The sequence below is a fragment of the Cheilinus undulatus genome, linkage group 18, assembly GCF_018320785.1.
Source record: "Cheilinus undulatus linkage group 18, ASM1832078v1, whole genome shotgun sequence".
In the NCBI taxonomy this organism is placed as follows: domain Eukaryota; kingdom Metazoa; phylum Chordata; class Actinopteri; order Labriformes; family Labridae; genus Cheilinus; species Cheilinus undulatus.
In genome coordinates, this window is record NC_054882.1 from 5,882,461 (window position 1) to 5,904,308 (window position 21,848).

At 39.3% G+C, this 21,848-nt stretch overlaps 1 protein-coding gene across 3 annotated transcripts; it reads left to right on the plus strand.

Moving 5' to 3' along the window:
* Positions 1-6,015: 6,015 nt before the first annotated feature.
* LOC121526012 (ubiquitin-conjugating enzyme E2 D2-like) lies at positions 6,016-21,829 on the plus strand. Of its 3 annotated transcripts, none has more exons than XM_041812264.1 (8): positions 6,016-6,565; positions 12,710-12,773; positions 15,121-15,152; positions 15,339-15,416; positions 15,807-15,912; positions 17,120-17,213; positions 17,752-17,801; positions 20,740-21,829. In XM_041812264.1, exons 1-7 carry the CDS (start codon positions 6,542-6,544, stop codon positions 17,798-17,800), a joined length of 447 nt encoding a protein of 148 aa, XP_041668198.1. In that variant the 5' UTR covers positions 6,016-6,541; the 3' UTR covers position 17,801; positions 20,740-21,829. The 3 variants fall into 3 exon arrangements, with proteins under 3 accessions (XP_041668198.1, XP_041668199.1, XP_041668200.1); XM_041812266.1 differs by lacking the exon at positions 6,016-6,565 and adding an exon at positions 12,514-12,561; XM_041812265.1 differs by lacking the exon at positions 17,752-17,801.
* Positions 21,830-21,848: the final 19 nt, after the last annotated feature.

Consider the following 21,848-nt stretch of genomic DNA (forward strand, 5'->3'; position numbering starts at 1 on the left):
TGTGAAAGGTCCGCTGGTCTTTATCAAGTCCAGAGTCAACGCTGTCAGCTGTCTTCCAGGAGATTTTAGAGACCTTCATACTTCCATCTGCTGAGATCATTTATAGAAATACTGATTTCCTTTTCCAGCAGGACTTGGCACCTGCCTGGGCACAGATGGCCTCGTGGTGAAGGCGCACCCCATGTACATGGGCGGCCTGGGTTCAAGTCCAGCCTGTGGCTCTCACATATCTCTCCCCGACTGTCTTAAAGGACTTGGCACCTGTCCAGAGTGGAGCCAAAACTACCAGGAACTGGTTTTGCTGACCGTGGCATTACCGTGTTTGATTCTGACTAATCTGATCCCCATAGAGAACCTCTAAAAGACACCAGACTCCACAACCCAGATGAGCTGGAGACTGCTATCAGAACAAACTGGGCTTCATGACACCCTAGCAGTGCCACAGACTGATTGCCTCCATGTCATGTCACATAGATGCAGGAATTTGTGCAAAAGGAGCTCCACTGAGTGATAAATGAGCATAATTTTTCCAGATGATAGACATTTCTGTATTGTAAATCATTTTTGTGATATTCTAATATTTTGAGACAGTGGATTTTTATGAGCTGTAAGCCATACTCATCAAGATTAAAGCAAAAAAGTCTTGAAATATATTACTTTAGAATGATGAATCTAGAATATATAGGGGTCTCACTTCTTGAGTTAAATCACACTGGAGTGTTTTTTCAGCAACAAACTTCACAGGCATGTTTTGAGGACCTCTGAGACCAATATAAACTTGTCTTAAAAGGGTAAAATATGTGACCTTTAAGAAAGCAGAAGAAACATGATGACCAGTAAATACTGAATTAGCTTATTGCCTTAACTGTAGCTGGAGAAATTTTACGAGTTGAGTAATCATGGCAGCTATAATAACCCATGACTATCTTTAAGTTTTCTCAAGACAACTCCATAAAAGGAAGGCAACAGATTTGGTAACTGTTGTGATGTAAATCTGTTTTTTTTTCTGTCATTAAATGTTAAAATCTCTGCTGTTTGAGGTCGTCTAACCATAACATGGCTTTTGTTCCATCATGGAAAGTACATGTGGACCTTTCCTGCATCAAACTCTAATTTTTACTCTTTTGATTAGGGGGGAATTTTTGCCTTTCAGCATCACTTTATTGTCTTGCAAGCCATTCTTTGAAATGAAAGCCTACATCTTTCATATAGTGATGCACAACAGTGAATTTTTGCTACTTCTGATTTTGCTACTGTAACTGTTGCTCATTTATAAATCTTACATGCCAATCTTTTAGCTTTGTGCATTGTCATCATCATCACTTAAATCATTTCCAAAGATGTGGCCTAAATATTTGTCTTTATTCACCACACTAAGCAGTTGATCCAAGATAAAGTTAAACCTCTTATCATTTTTGTTTTTTGCTATCATGATGGCCCCTTTTTAGCTGTTCAGCTTGACGTCATACTGCACGTCATATCTGGTGCAAATGACAAATTTGCTGCAAGGTGACATGATGACCGAGTCATCAGCACACATCCAAAATCACACACACTCCAAGTCCTTAATTTTTGTTTTTCCAAACCATTCAGAGGTGGACTTGCTGTGAGTATTTCAGATCATTGTCCTGCTGAATAATCCAAGTGCTCTTGAGCTAAAGGTCGTGGAGTGATGGCCACACATCCTCCTTCTGGATTTTCTGGCAGAGAGCAGAATTCATGGGTCAATTACATCAAGTAGTCCAGGTGCCCTTTTTAACTGCTTTTCACCATCTTTTCTACAATTTTTTGCCCCTTTTTGCCTTTCTTAACCCATATTTGCCACATTTATCAGATTTTTGCCCATTTACCCTATTCATTCTACTTTTAACCTGTCTTTTCACTTTTATCACGTTTGCCCATACTTGCCTGATTATGCCCATCTTGGCCACTTTTTATAAAATGTCTTTATTTCCACAGCCCCGTTTTGCCTTTCTTAAACCACATTTGTTGTTTTGATCCAATTTCTTTGCCAATATTAACTCATTTTTGCAGGTAAATAATCATTTTTCACCTCTTTTTCTGCCAATTTTTGTGCTTCTCAACACACTTTATGCCTATTTTTTTAAACTTGTAATTTCTTTTTGCCCCTTTTAACAACTTTTAGCCATCTTTTTAACTGCTTTTCACCATTTTCTCACCCATTTAGCCCCCCTTAACCCATATCTGTCACTTTGACCACATTTTTGTCACTTCTTAGCTGCTTTTCAACATTTTTTACACCAATTTTTGCCAGTTCTAACTCATTTTGCCACTATTCCCCATTTTCCAACCCATTTGACCTTTTATGACATATCAAAAATGGTCATTCTATTTAAATGAAAGGGGTTTACATTTTGAAAAAGCCTATATTGTACTTCAGCGTTAATGAATTAAGTGAATTATTTTCCTGCTTTGATGAGAGTGGTTCATATTCAGAAGAAATCGCCAACTTTCCTCCACTTGGATTTGTTTTCTTCCATAGCTCCGCCCGTTTTACTGCCATCTAGAAGCTCAAAAGTTGAACTTTAAAGGCTCATAACAATAGCAGACAATAACTGACATGTGCTAACTTGGTCTGTCACGCATGTCGCTTTTTCTCTGGGAGCTTTTAACCAATCTGACACCACATCCGCCCCGTCAGTCAGCAGCAAACAGGACCGCCTTCCTCCAAGAAGCTTCAAATACAAGCAGACAGCCGCTTGTTAGCTAACCCTATCATCAGATCATTCATCATTTCATCATCTCAGACGCTGAGACAAACTTTCTCCTGCTCACAGAGGTTACTCTGAGTTACGATGAGTTCATCATTCTTCATCTTTGAACGCCAGCGAACACACTTGATTTGCAGTTAACAACTGACACACTCGACGCTCACTTGACGCTCTCTACTGTCGCGCGTCGAACCTGCGTGGCTTTCCTGCCTCAACAGCCGAAGCAGCTCTCCACAAGCGGCTACAGACAGAAGCCTTTACCCTGTCTACTCCTAACAGAATCCACGAACTCGAGAGGAGAGACACATGTGGGACCAAGGCACTTGTTAAATGTTAAAGGCACCTCTTTCTTTCTCCTTCTTCTCCTATACTTGTTTAAATCTCTTACAGTTGCAGATCACCCCGTTAACACAGTAAAAATACTCCTTTCATCAATACTGTTTAGCACTCAGCGCAGCAGCAGCCCGCAAATCATCCCGCATCCGCATCCCCGGTTACCACATCATCAGAAAAGAACGCCAAACAGGACATGGAGGAGGAGTCGCCATCTTAGTCAAAAACCACATCTACTACAGTCAAACTGATTTTGGTCTCTCATCACAAGAACTCAACGGAAATGAATATGTCGCTATAACAATCAAACTCCATTCCCATCACACTATCACCGTCACCAGCATCTACTGTCCCCCTGAAATCAAACCCTCAGCCCCCCTTCTCAAAGCCACCTCCAACCCCAGCCTCTCTCTAATCATGGGCGACCTCAACTCCAAACACACTGACTTCCACTGCAATAAAACCAACTCCAATGGAACAGCACTCAAACAGATTCTACAGGACACAAACTTATCAATAATCAACACAAATGAACCCACCCACATATCCCCACTGACCGGCAACCCAGACATCCTGGACCTCATCTTATGGACTCCCGACCTGGCCACAAGACTCCACAGCTTCTCCACCACCAACCATCTCTCCAGTGACCACCTACCAGTACTCACCACCTTCTCCTTCCAGCTCCAATCAATCACAACAAAGAAATACAACTACAGCAGAGCAAACTGGGACACCTACAAATCATACATAGAAGGAAAACTTAAGGACACCACCCCCACCACCCCCTCCTCCACCTCCCAAAACCTGGACCATCAAGCAACCCACCTCAGCCAACTACTCACCCAAGCCAGAGAAGAAACCATACCCCTTAAATCAACAAAACCCCCACCACAGTCACTACCCCACCACCTTCTCCAGCTCATCAAACACAAACAAAAACTCCGCAGAGAATACATCCAAACCAGATCACCCCTCACCAAAACAGAAATCAACAAAATACAAAGTAACATCAAAACACAACTCACCCTCCACCGACAGAAAACCTGGAACACCTTCTACAAAAAACTCAACCAAGACACAAACCCCCGCACCTTCTGGCAGAAAATAAAAAGCATAAATGGAGACATGGACAATAACAACAACACACCACATCTCAAATCTGCAGATACAATAATCACCAACAACATAGACAAAGCCACACTATTCCGTAACCATCTAGAAACCATCCATTCATGTCCAAATCAGCCACACTTTGACAACAACTGGAAAACCCACGTCGACAAGGAAATCTCCAAACACAACTCAACCCGGACCAACCCAGCCAACACCACCACAGAGCCCCATCCCCTCACCGACCCAGTTACAACAAAGGAAATCCAACAACACCTCAAGAAAATGAAAAATAAAGCCCCTGGAGAAGACACCATAGACACCATCCTAATAAAACAAGCCCCAGTCATCTACCTTCAGCACCTTGGACAGCTCTTCACCTCCTGCATCACATCTGGTCACTTCCCTTCACCCTGGAAATCTGCCCTCATCACCATGATCCATAAACCCGGTAAAGACCCCCACAACCCCTCCAGCTACCGCCCCATCAGCCTCCTCAGCCTCATTGGAAAACTCTTTGAAAGAATCATCACATCACGCCTCACCCATCATATCAACACACTTGGACTTTTAGCAATACATCAAGCCAGATTCAGGAATGGAAGAACAACCACAGACAATATACTCAGACTCTCAGAAGACATCTACCGGAACTCCAACAAAAAACATCTCACCATAGCAATATTCTTCGACATTGAAAAAGCATTCAACAAAGTATGGCATAACAGACTCATCTACAGACTTCTAGACAATAACCTCAGACTCCACACCCACACAATCCATCATCTCAAGCTTCCTCAACAACCACCAGATAAAAGTCAAAGTCTCCACCTCCATCTACACCCCCTTCACCCCCCAAACAGGCGTTCCCCAAGGTTCAGTCCTCAGCCCCCTCCTCTTCCTCATCCACCATCGCCAAAGTTCCACAGTTTGACGATGATCTCTGCTACTGATCCACATCCAAATCCCCACAGCTCGCTGCCTCAAAACTCCAACAATGCATCACTGAAATAGAAGGCAGGTCAAACCTCTGGAGAATCACCCTCAACCCCGTCAAAACCCAATGTGTCATCTTCACCAAAAATCAACACCAACAGTTCAACAACATCCACCCCACTCTTCACAACCAGCCAATAACCATCAGCAAAGAAGCAACATTCCTCGGTATCACCTTCCAAAGAAACATGACCTGGACCAAACACATCAATAACCTGGAACACAAAACAGACAATAGACTCAACCACCTCAAAGCCCTCTGCGGAGAGCATGGCGCCTCACCCTCCACAATAACCAAAGTTTACCTAGCATACATCCGTCCCCTGTTTAAATACTCTGCCTACAAACCATCCAGAACAAAGCACTAAGACTGGCCCACAGACTCCCACCATTCATCAGCACCCACTACGTCCACTCCATATCCGGCATCAAAACCATCAAAAAACACCAAGCAATAGCCATCAAGTATATTTCATCTGCCTCAGTAAACCCGGCCCTCAGGAAAACCATCAAAGAAGCTTACCAATTAGTCAACACCCCTCTATCACTCATCCTTCAGTTTAAAGACCCCCAGCCTCCCAACCCTCCATAACCCTGATCACTGCTGCCTGAGACAACACACAACATGAACTTACACTAAACACTACACAATACCACACCACACATTACACAGCATGCACACACTCTGATCATTCACATTCACATTTACTCAAAAAAAAAAAAAATCAATAGAAAACAAAACAAAAACAAGCACCCCTCAATACCCCCGCCCTCTCTCTCTCCCCCCCTCTCTCTCTCTCTCCTCTTTATTTTGTTATTTTTTTCCTTGGTACCCACATGTGTCTCATCCTCTCGAGTCCTCTGCCTCCCTCTTCTTCAGCCAGAATCTCAACCCTACCATGAACAGAAAATGGCACAGGCCCTGAACTGTCCCTCCAGGCTCAAGACTACCTTTGACCTTTGACCTTTGTTAGCTAGCAGCAGAGACCGAGACAAACCGAAGGGAGGGGATCTTTTTGTTGCCGGTGAAACTTCACCTGACAGAGGCATCTAATCACCCCAAACCAGGACGGAAATAACTGAAAATAAGACTCTGAAACTTTAAGGGAAACGAGGACTGTCGAGGGGCACCACAACGTCTGCCTTTGGGCGAAAAGAAGCTGGATAAAAATCGCCAGCTAGCTTTGTTAGCATTTCCGCGCATACGTAGTTCTGGCTAGCTAACGGCGCTAGCTCGAGGAAGAAAGGCCGTCGAGTCAACCCAGCGTCAAATACTTGACGGATTGTGAATCATCCTGGCACATTTCAGTTGCCTCTTACTGCTTGTATTGGAAAACCCTCCTAACAGAGCATAACACAGAGAGAGGATGGCTATGAAAAGGATCAACAAGGTAAGATAACGTCGATCCTGCTAGCTTACTGTCTCATAACCGTCACTGCTAACTCGCCGCGTTAGCCTCCTACACTGCTGGGATGTGTGAAACATGGCGGTGGAGCATGGGCTTGGGGGCTCATATATGCTTTATATGACCAGATATTCATTTTTGCTGCCGTTCTTGTTCATCTTGAGTAGTATCCCTCTTTGTATAGGCTAGCACACACGCCAACTGTACATTTGATCAGGAAGCTAGCCAACTAACTAGCATTAGCATAGTCGGTTACAGGGTTTGTGTGTTCGGCCTCATGAATTGCTCTACACTTCTTACGTCGACATAAAACACAAACACGTTTGAGAGCTATTTGCTCATAAGCACACGTTGACCCCGTGTTTCAGCTGAATAACCATCAACATCTTTCGTAACTCCAGCGACGTTTCCAGAAGCTATGACTCATATCAGAGTGGATCTATGTCAGCAGTCCCAGCCGTGTTCATGAGACACTTCCTTGGTATGTGGTAGTATTTGTTCTTTGCCTGTGCACATCACAGGGTGTGTTCTGGCAGTAAAATGGAGGAAGTTGGCAGCAGAAGAGTATGATATAGTAGACAGGGTAACACCGTTTTAATTTTATAACTGCTGTATTCATATCCGCCTAAACTTGGAAGTCATGGCCGAAACCTAACCGGCGCAAGCTAAAATGACCAAAACCTTTCGATCCACTCAGAAACTGTGCTGTGAGACGCATGGCATCATCCATCCATTCACCAGTGGTGTTGAAGAGTCCTCAGGGTTTTCTTATAACTCATAAAAGAGTCAGAACACTCAGGAAAACAGACACTTGAACAGTTTCGTGGTCTGGACATTTTGCATTATAAACAGTGTATATGGGTTTTTCTGCATTTTTTTTTGGTAATTAAAAGTAATACATTTCTTAATATTGTTGATAAAAAACTTCTATATATGTTGCTGTTATTTAGAAATGAGGGATACACTGTATTGGATTTTGACTACAAGCTGATATTTGCAAAATATTTTAGCTGACATCAGTATTTTGGGCTGCACAATATTGGTATGGATGGGAATTTTTACTATTTTATTAATATCAATACCATTGTTGATTCTTACTCTGATCACTTGACAAGATGTTTGCTACCTACAGTGAGAGTCAATGACAAAAGTACACTTCATTTACTATTATGAACAGTTTTGATAACTAAAAATGTCAAACAGCCAATGTTTGAGAGGAGAACATGCTGAATCTCTAAAAAAGTTCTCTTCATTGTTGGAAATGTCTCTATTAAAACCAACTGCTCTATGGATATTCAATCTCTGAACTTGAATTGGGATATAATGAGCTAATTTCTTTAATATAAAACCTTTAAATAAATATGAAACTAGTCCCTAGATCTTAGATCTCTGAACATGTAAAAAAAAAAAAAAAGGGGGAAATATTACACAAAAATGTTAGTTCTTTTGCAAAAAGAGGTGTGCCTTGCATGGAATCACTGTTTGACAGATGTTGCACATTGCGCTGTTTGCATTTTTTTGTTTGTTTTTTGAGTACTAAAGTAGGGATGCACCGAAAATTCGGCCACTGAAAATTTTCTGCCGAAAATGGCCCAGAAGTGCATTTTTGGTTTTCGGCCAAAAATGAAAAGCCTCTTTTTTTTTTAGCCTGGTAGAAAGGGAGACAGGCAACAGGCAGCCCAACGTCCATATGAGTGCAAATGTGGTACTTAAATATCCGCAGCAATGTCGCACAGCGAAATAATGTTGCAGGTGCGGAAGCTTACTTTGACTCGCTATAGGTTCTAAATGTAAATATTTTGTGTAAATAATTTGCATGAAAAAATTGCGTTTAGAGTGTAAGGACCTTAAGTTTATAATCTGGAGTTAATATTTTGTAGGCTCTTAAATTTAATCACCCTAAAACCCCCTGAGTCTCCCCCATGGCAGGATGGTTTGACCCACACTGGCACATGCCTGTCAATCACTGTATTCACAATCACTCCATTCATAAAAAGGTTTATGATTTATTTTCTGTGAAGAAATGCTGATCTATAACTAAGTTCATGATTTCAGTTTGAGAAGAGAGAAATCTTTTTTATACTTAGTTTATTATTTACAGGTTTTTAGTTCTTTCTAGCTCTATGTTTTTATTTCCATATTGTTCCAGAGAGACCACTGCAGCCCAGCAGTTTTGCACACTTCTAGGTTTAAAGCCTTTCCAGTCGCTGTTTTCAATAGCTACATTAATTTATATTCCCACATTTAGAGATGAGAAGATGTGCCATGACTTTAGTCATTCATTTTTAACATTTAAAATGTATGAAAAAAAATCTAATATTTGTAATTTGAAAGTGTTTATCAGTTACAAAGTTTGATAAATCAGACGGTTGTCACAGCGCTCTTTAATGTCTTTCTTTTTGGCCAAAAAGCTTTAAGCTGCTTAGGGGGTACTTGGCTGAAAAAATACTTCGCAGGGGGTACATGTATACATGGGTGCGGTCAAGTTAAACATTTTATTTTGTATTTTGTATTGTGTATTGTTGGAATGAAACGCTTAACAAATATTTACATAATTTTTTCATTGATTTATTCTTTGAAGCATTAATATTATTTTTTGCAATTGCAATTGATTTACACAGTCATAGCCATAAATGCAATGGTACTAATAATTGGCGGCATAAGTTCTTTTGGTTTTCGTTTTTTGGCCCTGGTTTCCTCATTTTCGGTTTTCGGTTTCGGCCAAGAATTTTCATTTCGATGCATCCCTAAACTAAAGCCACACTTTCGATTGCTTTAGGTTGTTGTGTGATTGTCTGCCATGTTTATTTCCTTGACTTCCCTGTTCTTGTTTGCCTCACTGTCTATTGCGAGACCCTGTTTTTTAAGGCCTGTGGAAGCAATGCATTGATAAAGGAATTGAAATCAAAAGTAAATGATATCGATAGATTGAGCTAATTGGAACGGGTTCTCAGCTGGAGCCAGTTCTTGATTCCCAGTCCTAGATGTTGGATTTTTGCCAATGTTTACAGGTGCGATACATATATCGATGAAATACCGATACTTAAATGTAGTCCAGACCTAAAACTTCAGTCCTTAAAATGCACAAAAATTTAATTAGACTTTAAATCTAAAACTCCAACCCTAAAACACACAAATTAGAGTCTGGGGATTAATAATTTTTTGTCCTTTTAACACACTTTAAAGTGTATGAATTGATGATGAACGGAGAAAAACTACTTTATCTTTCATAAGGCCAATATTTACTGCCTATATAGACAGATATTTAAGGTCTAGATATTGGCGGATATGATTTCTGTTGATACCGATAATTGCCTTCTAAGAATATCTGTAGATACCGATGTCATACTGATAAAATAGGGTATCCCTATTATAAATTGTGTTATATTAACATTTCTGAAAAGTCTTCAATTTCAGAGGAACTGCATATTGCCTGGTAATACAATTGGAGAAATGGTTTTATTTTTAAAAGAAACTTGGAACATGCTTTAGAAGACGTTTTTTAGGCAACCATAATGCTTTTTTGTGTAAATGAACGGACAGAATGCAACAGAAGGTTCCCATTTTTAACTTGAAATTGTCTTTGAAACATGGCCTCAGTCATACATAGACTTACTTCAGAAAGGTGTAGAAGAATTGCATTCCTGCAAAAATGCACAATTAGCAACAGCAGCAGATGCCAAATTTGAAATGAATGAAGCTAGGCGTGGGCGATATGGCCTAAAAATCATATCATGGTATTTTTCTTGCCTTTGACGATAATGGTATTATATCACAGTATCACAAAATTAAAAAGAGATAATGCTTTTTAATCCAAATTCAAGTGTTATTAACCCCCTTCTCCCCTTAAAACAAGCCTTTGATGGCATACTCAATTTATCTTTAAGTATAGGAACACAGAAAACATGTTTTTTTTTTGTCAAGTCTCTCGAGGTTTACTTCTGTCTAACTGCACTCCAAGTTTCACTTTTCATCTCTAACCTGATGAGGTGTGTTAAGCTGCTAATGACTTGAACACGTTTTCTAGTGAAGGTGTTCACAAAAGGGCCATTCAGAAAAATAACAGCCGCAGATTTTTATTTTGAAGAGCTTAACCGAAATATTGTGTTTAGCATTGAGTTAGTTATCTTTGGCTGCTGTACCAGAGAATACCGCTAGGTTACAGTAGCTTTTCTGACCTCATTTAACATCGCAGCCTGGATCTTTGACTCACTGTGGACTTAGAAAAGAAAATCATAAGTTAAAATAGACTTTTAAGCGGTTGTTTATGCCATTGTAAGAGGAAGAGCTGCAGCACTGGGCTCTGAGACCAGCCAAAGTAGCACTTAACTTGTGTTAAAGCCTCAGGCAGGCTGACAGAGACAGCACACTGACTTAGTTGCAGTACAGCCATCAGACTTTGAGAGGAAAAAACATGTGTTTTTGCCTGCTTACTGTGCCTAGTTACAGTGGCAAGAGTCCTTGAAATTCGGTTAGTTACCCGGCTACACATAATGCTAGAGCTAAACGTGCTATTGATGTTGCTAATGCTATTAGACTCAGCCTGAGCTGTGTGTCACAACTCGCTCTCTGGCACCATTTTTTTAACCAGCTCTTCTTGCTCTGTGGTCTCTGTGCTTGAAGCCATTGTCACACTGAGGCAGATACCATGACGTCATCAACAAGCGTTATCGCGATTGGTTGGTAGAGTCCAAATCTCTACCATAGGCCAAATTTATATCATTTATACCATCTACCGCATATATCCCTAGATGAAGCTAATTGCATTTGAAGTAGGGTGGTCATGGTACCAATAAATTATCAAAAATCACAAGCAGACTCCCTACATGACTGTCTTAATGGGACACGTCTGTTCAACATTTTGTTTGACTCCTCAAACTTTTTATGCCAAAGGAATTCTTCTCCGGGACTTCCCTGAATCTAAAGGTCCTTCAGTATGCTTTCTGTTTCTTGTAAGTGCTGATGATGGTCTGCTGCTGTTTGTAGCTCATGTTTGAAAAGCAAGTTCAAGGGTTAAATTTTGTCGAAACTGCAGTAAATTATCAATCCATCTCCAGAAATCTGAAATTCAATTGTCTGGCAAACTTTAAGTGTTTATATGTGTTTGATACAAAAAAATGAAAGTCCTAGTGCCCAGTACTGGGTAATTTCAATGTTTGGATGTCAACTTATGGCAAGCTCATGCCAGCGCATTACCAACGGTTCATATTCAACATTCAGTATTTGCAGGAGTTTACGATTTGTGTAATTTAGACTGCATGATGTTTGCTCGCAATATTTGGTGGATTCACTCTTCCAACACACCTATCCCATGACTTGGATTGTTTTTTTGAAGCTCCAGATTGTATCATTCCATGGTATGTGGTGTCAAAGTAAAAATCAGGACCACTTAAAAAGATGAAGACAGAGCTAGGTATTATCAGAAAGCATGAGGCCATCTTTGAATTGGTCTGGATGTGTTACTGTTCCATAAAAGCACATTAAACAGTCATGGATGTAAAAACAAAAAAGGGTTAAAAGTTTCATTTGAAGCACAGCATGTCGCATCCAATGGTTATGAAAATAAATTAAGACATGTAATTCTGCTGTTACATTCATAAAATAGAGAATGATTCTGAGGGTTCTATGGTTGGGTCTGAATGTATTCAAGGCAAGGCAGGGACCTCCGTCAATCTGTCCAGAGATCAGGATAGACTTCAAGTAATACACTTGTTTTTATGCAGTTGCTTCATTACTTCACTCGGTTGTTGACAAACGCCTCTTTCAGTGAAATCCATCAAGTATGTTGTGTAATGTTGATGTCTAAAGTGTCAGAAGGCCTGGGCTGAGGTTGTGGCCTCCACCTCTCTCTAAAGTAGCTGGAGATCTAAAAATATCAGTGTACGTACGCTTCAGGCCCAACTGTGGCGATGATAACAAAGTGGCCCCCTTCCCTGGAGCTGTTGTGTTGAACTTGGAAAAGAGTTGCAGGAGATAACTGGGTAAATAAAGTGTTGTGAAATAAATAAGCAAACCACCTCATGTTTGAAACCCCATGTTGGCTCTTTAATTTCAGATCTTGTCTCTTCATTTTTTAGTTCAGGGAAGATTACTGTGGATTAAATTGTTCTTATCCCTCTTTTATTACAGGAGCTCAACGATTTTTCTCGTGACCCTCCAGCACAGTGCTCAGCCGGCCCAGTGGGAGATGACAGTAAGTATCTGGGAACTTTATGAAGAATTATAAGACTACAATTTTTCTATGGCTGTTATTTTTTAAGGTAAATAAGCTCTTGCAGAACATGGGAATATTTAAAGATACAGATTCAATATCCAACTCAAGATAACCACAGTCTTGGCATTTGAGAAGCAATAAGGGCATTGTTTTTTGTCTGTGACGATATGGCAGTAACTTAAGCCACAAGTTATGTGCCATGCCTATATGGCTACATAATTAACTGAAAAAAGCTGTGACCAACTGGGAGATAGTATTTCCTGAAACTTTCTCCTCTTTCTTGATAGTACCCTTATCAGCTTGTCTTTCACATCTATGCTGTCCGTATTGGTGTGCTCCTTTTCTTTCTCTTTCACCTCTAATGGCTGGAGAGTGGGAAAAGTATGTGTAAAGAAGCAAAATTGAATTGATATTCCTGTTAAATTCTTGGGTCACTAAGCGACACTGAAATAACAAAACAGCTTGTGTGTTATTAAAAAGTTGGACCTGCTGTGAGATGAATCACTTTGCAGGGAATATCTTAGATTAATGCTGACTAATAATTAATGGGCATGAATCAAGATACAGTCTGCTAAATACTGATCATTGACGCAGCAAGAAAGAGGCAGACAGGTTTGTGACTTTAAGCAATGAGCTGATAAATTTGTCACAATTGTTTTATTATTGGGTAATGATGATTTCTTCAGCAGTGTTGACGTATGCAGGTGAAGAGGGTGAATCAGGTGTTACCTAACATGAGATTGAGCAATTATTAAGTAACCTGGGGCCAGTTTGAAGAATTTTTTTAAACACAGTTAATAAGAAGGGATTAATTGTGATTGGATACAGTTACCAGTGTAAAAAGAGGTACTGAATGTTTGTTTTTGCTGTATTTTTATGGTTCTGTAAAGATGGAAAATCAGGGATAGTCTAGCATCTTAATCAGCTGACTAGAGTAGGCCTTTAGCCAATTTACACATTTTTAAAGAAACTGCTGTAGGTTCATTAGTGTTTCCTGAATTTGAATCAGCAGGCTAGACCTTAAATGAATTGGTAAATTAGCCAGAGAAACTGCAATAGGTTCACCTGTCTTTGCATATTTTTTATGACTCAAAATATAAAAAGAAAATTTACCAACCGCACACCTGATTTACAATGAAAAATAAAACACATAGCCTTGATGTTAGGTTGCATCCCCCATATGCAGATGGCCTAGGTTCAAGTCAAGACCACACTGAGACCAAGACATGCGTCAGACCACTGCGCATAGAGACCAAGACAAGACCAAGACTTTTGGGGGATGGAGACCGAGACAGACCAAGACAAGATGAAGACTATAAAAATCAATTTAAAAAATAATCACAGGGTTGAACAGCAAAAGAGCACCATTGTTTGTTAATTTTAGTTTGCTTTTGAATAAATTTGTCAGCAACGACCAAGGCATCGACTCTGTTTTCAAGCACCATAATGCAAAAATCTGAAATCTTAGCAAATTACACATGAATTGAAGCTATTTGTTGTTTAGCAAGGGGTTGTCTTTGTTATCACATCAGTGACATCAAGAATTGGTGGTCTTGTCCGGTTTTGATTTTAAAAAATCCTGTAAAAATGCTCTTTATTCTAACACCCATGTTCTTAAGCAGAGGTTGTAGTTCTAAACGCACTTGGCAGTGGGATCGATTCCTGGCCTCAGCACACGTTTGGAGCATGTCTTCCTTTCTCTCTCCCCATGTTCCCCGTCTCTCTTCAGCTGACCTGTCAAAAAGGCAAAAAAAAAAAATCCCCAAAATCTTCAAAATGCAAAAAGAATCTTAGATTTGGAGTTTGATTCCTCAGATTCTCCTCTCTTGCGTTGAAGAACACATCATCGTACACAGTGTTTGTTGGCATATATAATTTAAAGAATATCAGTTACTGTGGTTTTTGTTTTTTAGTTGTAGATATTTTTTTTACTTCTGATTGACTTTCAGATCAGTTAAACTGCAAATATAATTGGCAAAAAGTTAAAATTGACTGAGTTAGAGTTTGACAGTTAAGATGGACACATTTTTCAGGAGATTTAAATCTTAAAAAGTTGTGTGATCTGCATTATTGTAACTTTTGGTCGTTGTTGATCAAGTCTTTAGAACTGGTTGTTCTGGTCATGAATACTTAAACATCTTTGTAGGGTGCTAGAAACAAAGGTTAATTTAATGTGATCAACATGAATACAGCATAACACTGATGATTCTGATCCACAAAGGGAAATGGCGTTCCTTTGAAGGTGCTCAGACGCCTCAGAAGCCTGTCAGATCACATACCTCTCACCCGTTCCTGTTTTGTAACATTTACTTTCTTTTCTCTGCAGTGTTTCACTGGCAAGCCACAATCATGGGGCCTGTAAGTACACTCTTTATGACTAGATTGTTGCTCTCTGTTCTTTTATACACCACAATGTTGTAATTTGTCGCTCCTAGCTGCTCAAAATGAACTCATGAGATAAAGGTTAAAATTTGACTTTATAATGAGGAAGTTATGGAGAGAAGGAAAGTCTCTAAACTATGTAAATGTCATGCTTGTTTTCAGGTTGACAGTCCATATCAGGGAGGAGTTTTCTTCTTGACAATTCATTTTCCAACAGACTACCCCTTCAAACCACCCAAGGTAAGCTGAATAACACCTGGAACACAGCCTTCTTACTGTGATGTGTGTCTACATTAAAATGTCGTCCTTTATCTATAGAGCCTCATCAAAAATGTTTTTGGGATCCCTGAGGAGAATTCATGCTTAAATCTTCATTTCCAAAAGCACCAGAAATAACAGAGACAAGTTTCCTCTAAAGAGGAACCTTTGACAGATGTCATAAACTGATTTAATCTGTTGACAGCCCTCATGAAGGAATACCGGTCGTTCCAGAAGTAGATAGTTATGAGTGTCACACGTCAATGCCTCGTGTCAAAGAAATCACGTTGCATAACGCATTGTGATTTCTTGTTTTACCCATCCTCACTGTTATGTTTTTTGTTTTGTTTTTTTTCTTGTCCCCGTTTTTAGGTTGCATTTACAACAAGAATTTACCACCCAAACATCAACAGTAACGGCAGTATCTGTCTGGATATTCTCAGATCACAGTGGTCTCCAGCACTTACTATTTCAAAAGGTAAGAATAGAATAAAAAAAACAGTAATGTAAACTATAACTGTGGTTTCTTAAAAGTTTTTACATGAAGGACCCAGATGGGACAGATACTGTCAGAAACCCATGACCAAACTAGATGTATGGATTTTTTGGAATGTGGTTTAAGGTTTAAATTCCCCCCTGGATCTCAGGGGGGTCACCAGCCCTTTCATGGTAACCAGGGATCTGACTGACTGTATTGAAAAAGTACCAAAACTTAACCCTCTGAGACTGCCGTTGTTTTATATGACAAGAAAGGTTATAAAAAGTTGAATAGCTTTCAAACTGTACATCATAGCCACCTTTTTAACATCTTGCAGCCTGCAGTTTTGCCCTTCGAATGGCGCTATCCATGCCCTTGCGGCAGCTTTTCAAACTATCCTGGAACTTGGGTGACTTTTTGGGGTCTTTAAGGATTAAATCCACATCTGTAACTTTAATATTTTTCTTTTTTTTTCGATCAATTGTTATGTATTTAGCAAAGAGAAGAGCATAACATATTTCAATGGCAGTAGTGCAGCAGGTAGTAAGCGCTTCCCTTTAGCAAACCCTCTAGAAGAACTTTCCCCCCAAAATGGCAACATCACTCCTCCCTCCTTATCCCATCGAGATCTTCTATATTGTCACACAGTGTATATACGGTAATACAGTACATAATACAATAGTCTCGTCAGTGTTCAGCAAGCCAAGATAAGAAAAACATAATGATAATAAAATAGAATAAATAAAATAAAAAATAAAACACACACAGATAAACATAAAGTCACAAATAAGTATACATTCCTCCTAGACTGTGTCTTGTCGTTTGTCTCTATTTTTGGTTGATTGAAACAAGAAATGACCCATTATGAGTATGTTTTACTTCCACCATTTCATTAAAACAGGCATCACTGTTAGTTTTTTGCTATATCATATTGAAGTATAAAACTCTGGTACTGTGAAGATGAACAAAAAAGGCTTTAAACTGTTATTCTTTACCCTTGTTTTTGCTTGTCCAAATCTTGGTCAAGGTGACAACTAGACTTGATAGAAGCTCCTCAATGAAGTCCAGTTGCCTCCTTGCTGAGATTTGTATAAGCATGACCTGTAGGTCACAACTCTAATCCAAATTGTGACTGTCAGATCAAAGATGTGGATTTACTGTTTGAATGTGGATAGTTTGTTAACATTTAGTACTTTCTCTCTTCCAGTACTTCTCTCCATTTGCTCACTCCTAACTGACCCAAACCCAGACGACCCATTAGTGCCAGAGATTGCACGATTGTACAAAACAGATAACCTTAAGTAAGTATTTTGTCTTCTGTGGGTGGGTTTTCACATTTTTTTTGTATTTCAAATACTCCTTACTTTCCCCAAAAAACAGTGGGACATGTACAGCTTAAACATGTGCAGTCTGAATCAGCAGTCCTGCTGTGAACCATCAGATTTAGTCTAAAATGTCATTTTGGAACTTTTTGGAATTGATGTTTGCTGTTGAAAAATGTTCATAGAATTTAAAGGTGTTTCTGTTACAAAGCCATCATTTCCAGATATACAATCAGATGGGAAGACTAGTAAAAAGCTATATGTTTATACAAATAAAGACTCAAACTAGCCCCAACCTGATGTGCAAAACAAAAAAGAGGAGCCTTGTATTGCTTATCAGCTCTAACAACATCCATTCCAGCATCAAAATAGCATCTTAAATATCACAAGTTCACTACAGCACTGAAGTTCAACTCAACTACATTTATTTAAAGACAATATTAAGGCACAGAGTAAATCAGGTGAATGAAAGTGTATGTACAAGAATTTCCTGAATCTTGATGTCTCACTCTGTCAGGTACAATAAGCTAGCTCAGGAGTGGACTACAAAGTATGCCATGCTTTAGGGTAAGGCCAAGAGTCGCTGCTGCATCTTGGCTGCTGTTTTGAGTTTGGCCTGTTGAGTTCTGAATGCTCTGACTGGTATAACTATGATTGTACTAATCCCAAATTTTGTTTGTGTAGAGGATTTTTTCAAGTGTCTGCAGATGGATTCTGCAAATAAGTTATATTCTGGAATTCTGCTTTAGCTCAGAGCAGGAAGCTGTTGCCCTCATACTGATCACAGGTTAGGCTCACAGGCCTCAGTGCATGCAATCCCCCTTCTCTTCCAACATGGTCTTTCTTTCTATCAGCTGTCCTGTCAAATAGGCTAGAAAGCCTTTCAATGCCCAATATACAACCAATAGATCCTAATACTGCACCTTGGTTTGTATTTGATATTGCTGGTGACCATTTTGACCTTGTAGAAACTTGATGGAAGTGTGCCGTCACAGTTAATAATGGGCTTTCTTTTGTTGTTCGAGTGATATTGCAGAAGCAGGGATGATCCTGAAAAATTCCTTGGTGGTGCATTTGAGGACACGCCAATAGTTATCTGCCAGAGAAAACCCTTCATGATGTATAGCGTAGGAGGCTGAAGTGTAGTGGAGAACAATAGGGTTTATCAGGGTTGGGTTTCATATATGAATGCTGAGCGTATCCTGAGCTCTCAGGAGTCAACACACTGGTATAGGCTGGGCTCTGACATGATGAGCAACTAGAGTACATTTTTAGCAGCTAATTTAAAGATGTTTCAGACGGGCACTGATGGGGAAACAATGGAACATTCAGGGTTTCTGGGTGTCAGTGTGAAGAAAAATGAATCTCACCCTGTGACAAAAAGATTTCCATTTGTAACAATTTGTAATTCATGTCCGGTTGATCAATTCTCTGTAAGAAGCCTATCACTACAGCTCTGCTAAACATGGGGATAATCACATATGTATGATAGGTTTCTTATGACTGCACTCCCACAAATTGACTAACAGCATGTCCCTTGTTAACCGGTGCATCTGTTTATCAACGAGGCCGATACCGGCTGATGTTGGACATCGGCCTCATGGCAGTTAATGTGGCATGAACTAATCATATCTGTGGTTGATGTTCAAATGTTCATGTAATACTGGGAAGTTTATACACCTAATTACTGCTACAGAGAAGAGTTTTTATATGTGGAAAAAAAATTGACTTGTTGGCGTATTCACGGATGTTGGCAGTGTAGGAGTCTTGTTCTAAGAGTATGAATGGATAAAAACATTGGAATTGGAAATTGATAAGCTTTTTTCTTTAAAAATTCAGTATCAGCCCTGATACTGTACAGTATCAAGCCACAATTTATGCACCCCTGTAGTGCTGCACATAGGAATGGGCATTCATACAGTAATTCCTTATTAGTTTAGAAGCACAGAGAGCATCACTGCACATTTTTAGATACTTATAATAGTTGTGGATTATTATATCTCGTATTTCCTGTTAACTTTTGGGTGGGGTAGAATTCATGGAAGCTTTATGCAGAGAAAGGAAAAAAGGAGACGGAGAAGTTTCTAACTCAAAGTTTTTTGTTAAAGGATTAAATAAAGTGCCTGCAGAGGTGTGCGCTCTGCGTGCTGTGCTTGCACGTGCACGCACGCAAGCTCTTGTTAAACTGGGTTCTTGAACAACTGGTGGCAATACCGCCCACCCCAGTAAAATTTGGTGTAAGTTTTGGCTGTATTAGGAAAAACATTTAATGCCCAATCCTAGCTGAACAATTTGGTAATGATATGGAATTGCAATTAAACTGGACAAGTCTAATGTAAATCTACTGGCTCGGTTATCAAGGAAAATGCAGGGAATAATGATAGTTCTGAGGTCTGTATTTCTCAACTCAAAACATACAAATACTAAGTAGCATAAAAAGTGAAAAAAACATAAGTTTTTCCAGTACTGCTTTAAAAATAGCGAACTATTTTTGAAAAACGGTTTACTTTTTTGAATGCTGTACTTCTACAAGGTGCAAATGCTCTGTTAAAGACCTTTCTGCAGACATTTTTGTAAACCTTTAAAGTTCTACTTAATAGGAAAATGATGACAGCCTTTATGCAGTTATGTGATGGCACAGACGGGCTCGACAATTTGGGAAAAATAATCAAATTGCAACGTGCAATGTGACATGAACAAATATCAAGAGCCGGCCTACACTGAACTTCTGATTCAGAAAAGGTGTTTTCTACTGGGAAGAAGGGTATGTTGGCTTGGTGAGTGTTAAATTGACTAAATTATTTTAAACCTCTGTATTGATTTTGGCCCCAGTTTTCACAGCCAGCACATCTCTAATAACTTTTTTAGTTTAAGGGTCATCTCTTTAGATGGTTTATTGTCCCCTTGGTATTGGAGTGAAAAGAGTTTGTCTTGAACACACAGGCATGATTACTGATCTGGTAATCAAGGCAACGACCTAAAACAAAGATGGCTTGTGCAACAACTTTTAAAGCATAAACTTTTGCATGAATATGTAACCACTAACACTAGCATGAAAATAAACTAAATCTATCTTTGTTATTGTTAATCAGCCAGACAAATTAAAGAAATATTTTTATCCACAAGTTTAATAGGGTCATCCAAAGATATGTTTTGGGCAGATAATAAATAAAATTGTAATTATTTATGGTTTGGAAAAGATGGTTGTATAGGAGGGAAATGAACCTGACAAAGGAAAAGCAGGCTAACTCTTACACTGCCTATTTTTATACAGCTTAGACCATGTGCAGGAGTTGGTCTGCCATTTTTGATCATTAAAAATGAGAAATAACCCAATTTTGTCATGAAGCTGACTTGATTTGTGTTCCTTCAGAAGCATTGTGCCTAGCATGCATGCGCTTTAACAGCGTTGCGGAAGCACTTGCTTGGTGTTAGATGCTGAAGGACTTTTTTTTTGTTAAATGTTTGTATGACAAATCTAAAGTTTTTTTCTTTGTCTTTGCAGATACCTCAAAATGGCAAAAGAATGGACAACCAAATACGCAATGTGATGGCTGGAGTGGTGGCAGGAAAATGACGTTTCTGGTTCAAACTGCAAGATCCATGATTCTGTTTTTTTCTTTTTCACCTTTTTTTTCTTGTTTTGTTAATCAGAGCATTTTACCCCTTATTTTTTCCATCTGCGCTCATAAGAAGATAGTGTTTTCTCTCTAGGATACGTGCCAGTTTCTGTGAAGTTTCAACTCCTGTTTTAAATGGAGTTAAAATAAAAGTTTAAAAAAGAACCACTATGGTGCTGAACAGCTTGAGCATGGCCCAGTAAGAGTTTTTCAACCCTAGATTGGTGATGTCATTCATTTACTCTGCACACACTTGGTAGAATTTAAAGCGACTGGTCTCCTGACACTGAACACTGTATCAAGCCCACAGTGATCCGGCTGGAGACCCTCCTGATCCTGTGTGCTTGATATTTTCTTCACTGTGGGATAAAAGAACTTATAGAAAAACCTGTCTTTGTGATCAATACGACCACTTAGGAGTTGAAATCTACAAATTCGGCTGCATTTATTTTAAATTTGTCACATTTAAAATGGGGAAAATGCCAATTCTCAAAGATTCTGAAACTGGTTAGTGGCTCCTGTATTCGCTTACTGGACTGGTGTGACATCAGTATGTTCTTCTGATCATTAGCATAGGAATCTATTACCTGAGGAAAGATGTGTATCTTATTACACTTTCAGAGTGTGTGTACAGAGAAGCACAGCAGTATATATCAATGTTAAGGAAACAAACTATACGAACTTCAATGTTGTATTTTATGCATGTTAATAAAGGTAGGATATTATATCTGATATGTTTCTGCAAATTCAGTGGATTGTCAGGCTGAACAGTTGGAAAAATTTGGTTCCCCTCAAGGCTTTTCTGTTTCTTTTTCATTATGTAGAAGCCAGTTGATGAGCTTTTAGTTTTACGGCCACTCAAACACTGTCTTCTTGTAGCCCTAAAATATTGATGCAAAGCTGATGGTTGATAATCAACTCGTCGCTCTGTTTTCTTTTTAGTTTTCCCTTCAATAAAGTTACTCAAACCATGAAGTGATTCTTGTTTCCGTGC

What these genes read in the sequence shown, in the direction of transcription:
- LOC121526012 (XM_041812264.1), top strand. Translation starts at nt 6,542, where the DNA reads ATGGCTATGAAAAGGATCAACAAG. An exon ending in CGGCCCAGTGGGAGATGACA is followed by an intron (nt 12,774 to 15,120) that starts GTAAGTATCTGG and finishes TTTTCTCTGCAG; the next exon opens with TGTTTCACTGGCAAGCCACA. An exon ending in AGCACTTACTATTTCAAAAG is followed by an intron (nt 15,913 to 17,119) that starts GTAAGAATAGAA and finishes TCTCTCTTCCAG; the next exon opens with TACTTCTCTCCATTTGCTCA.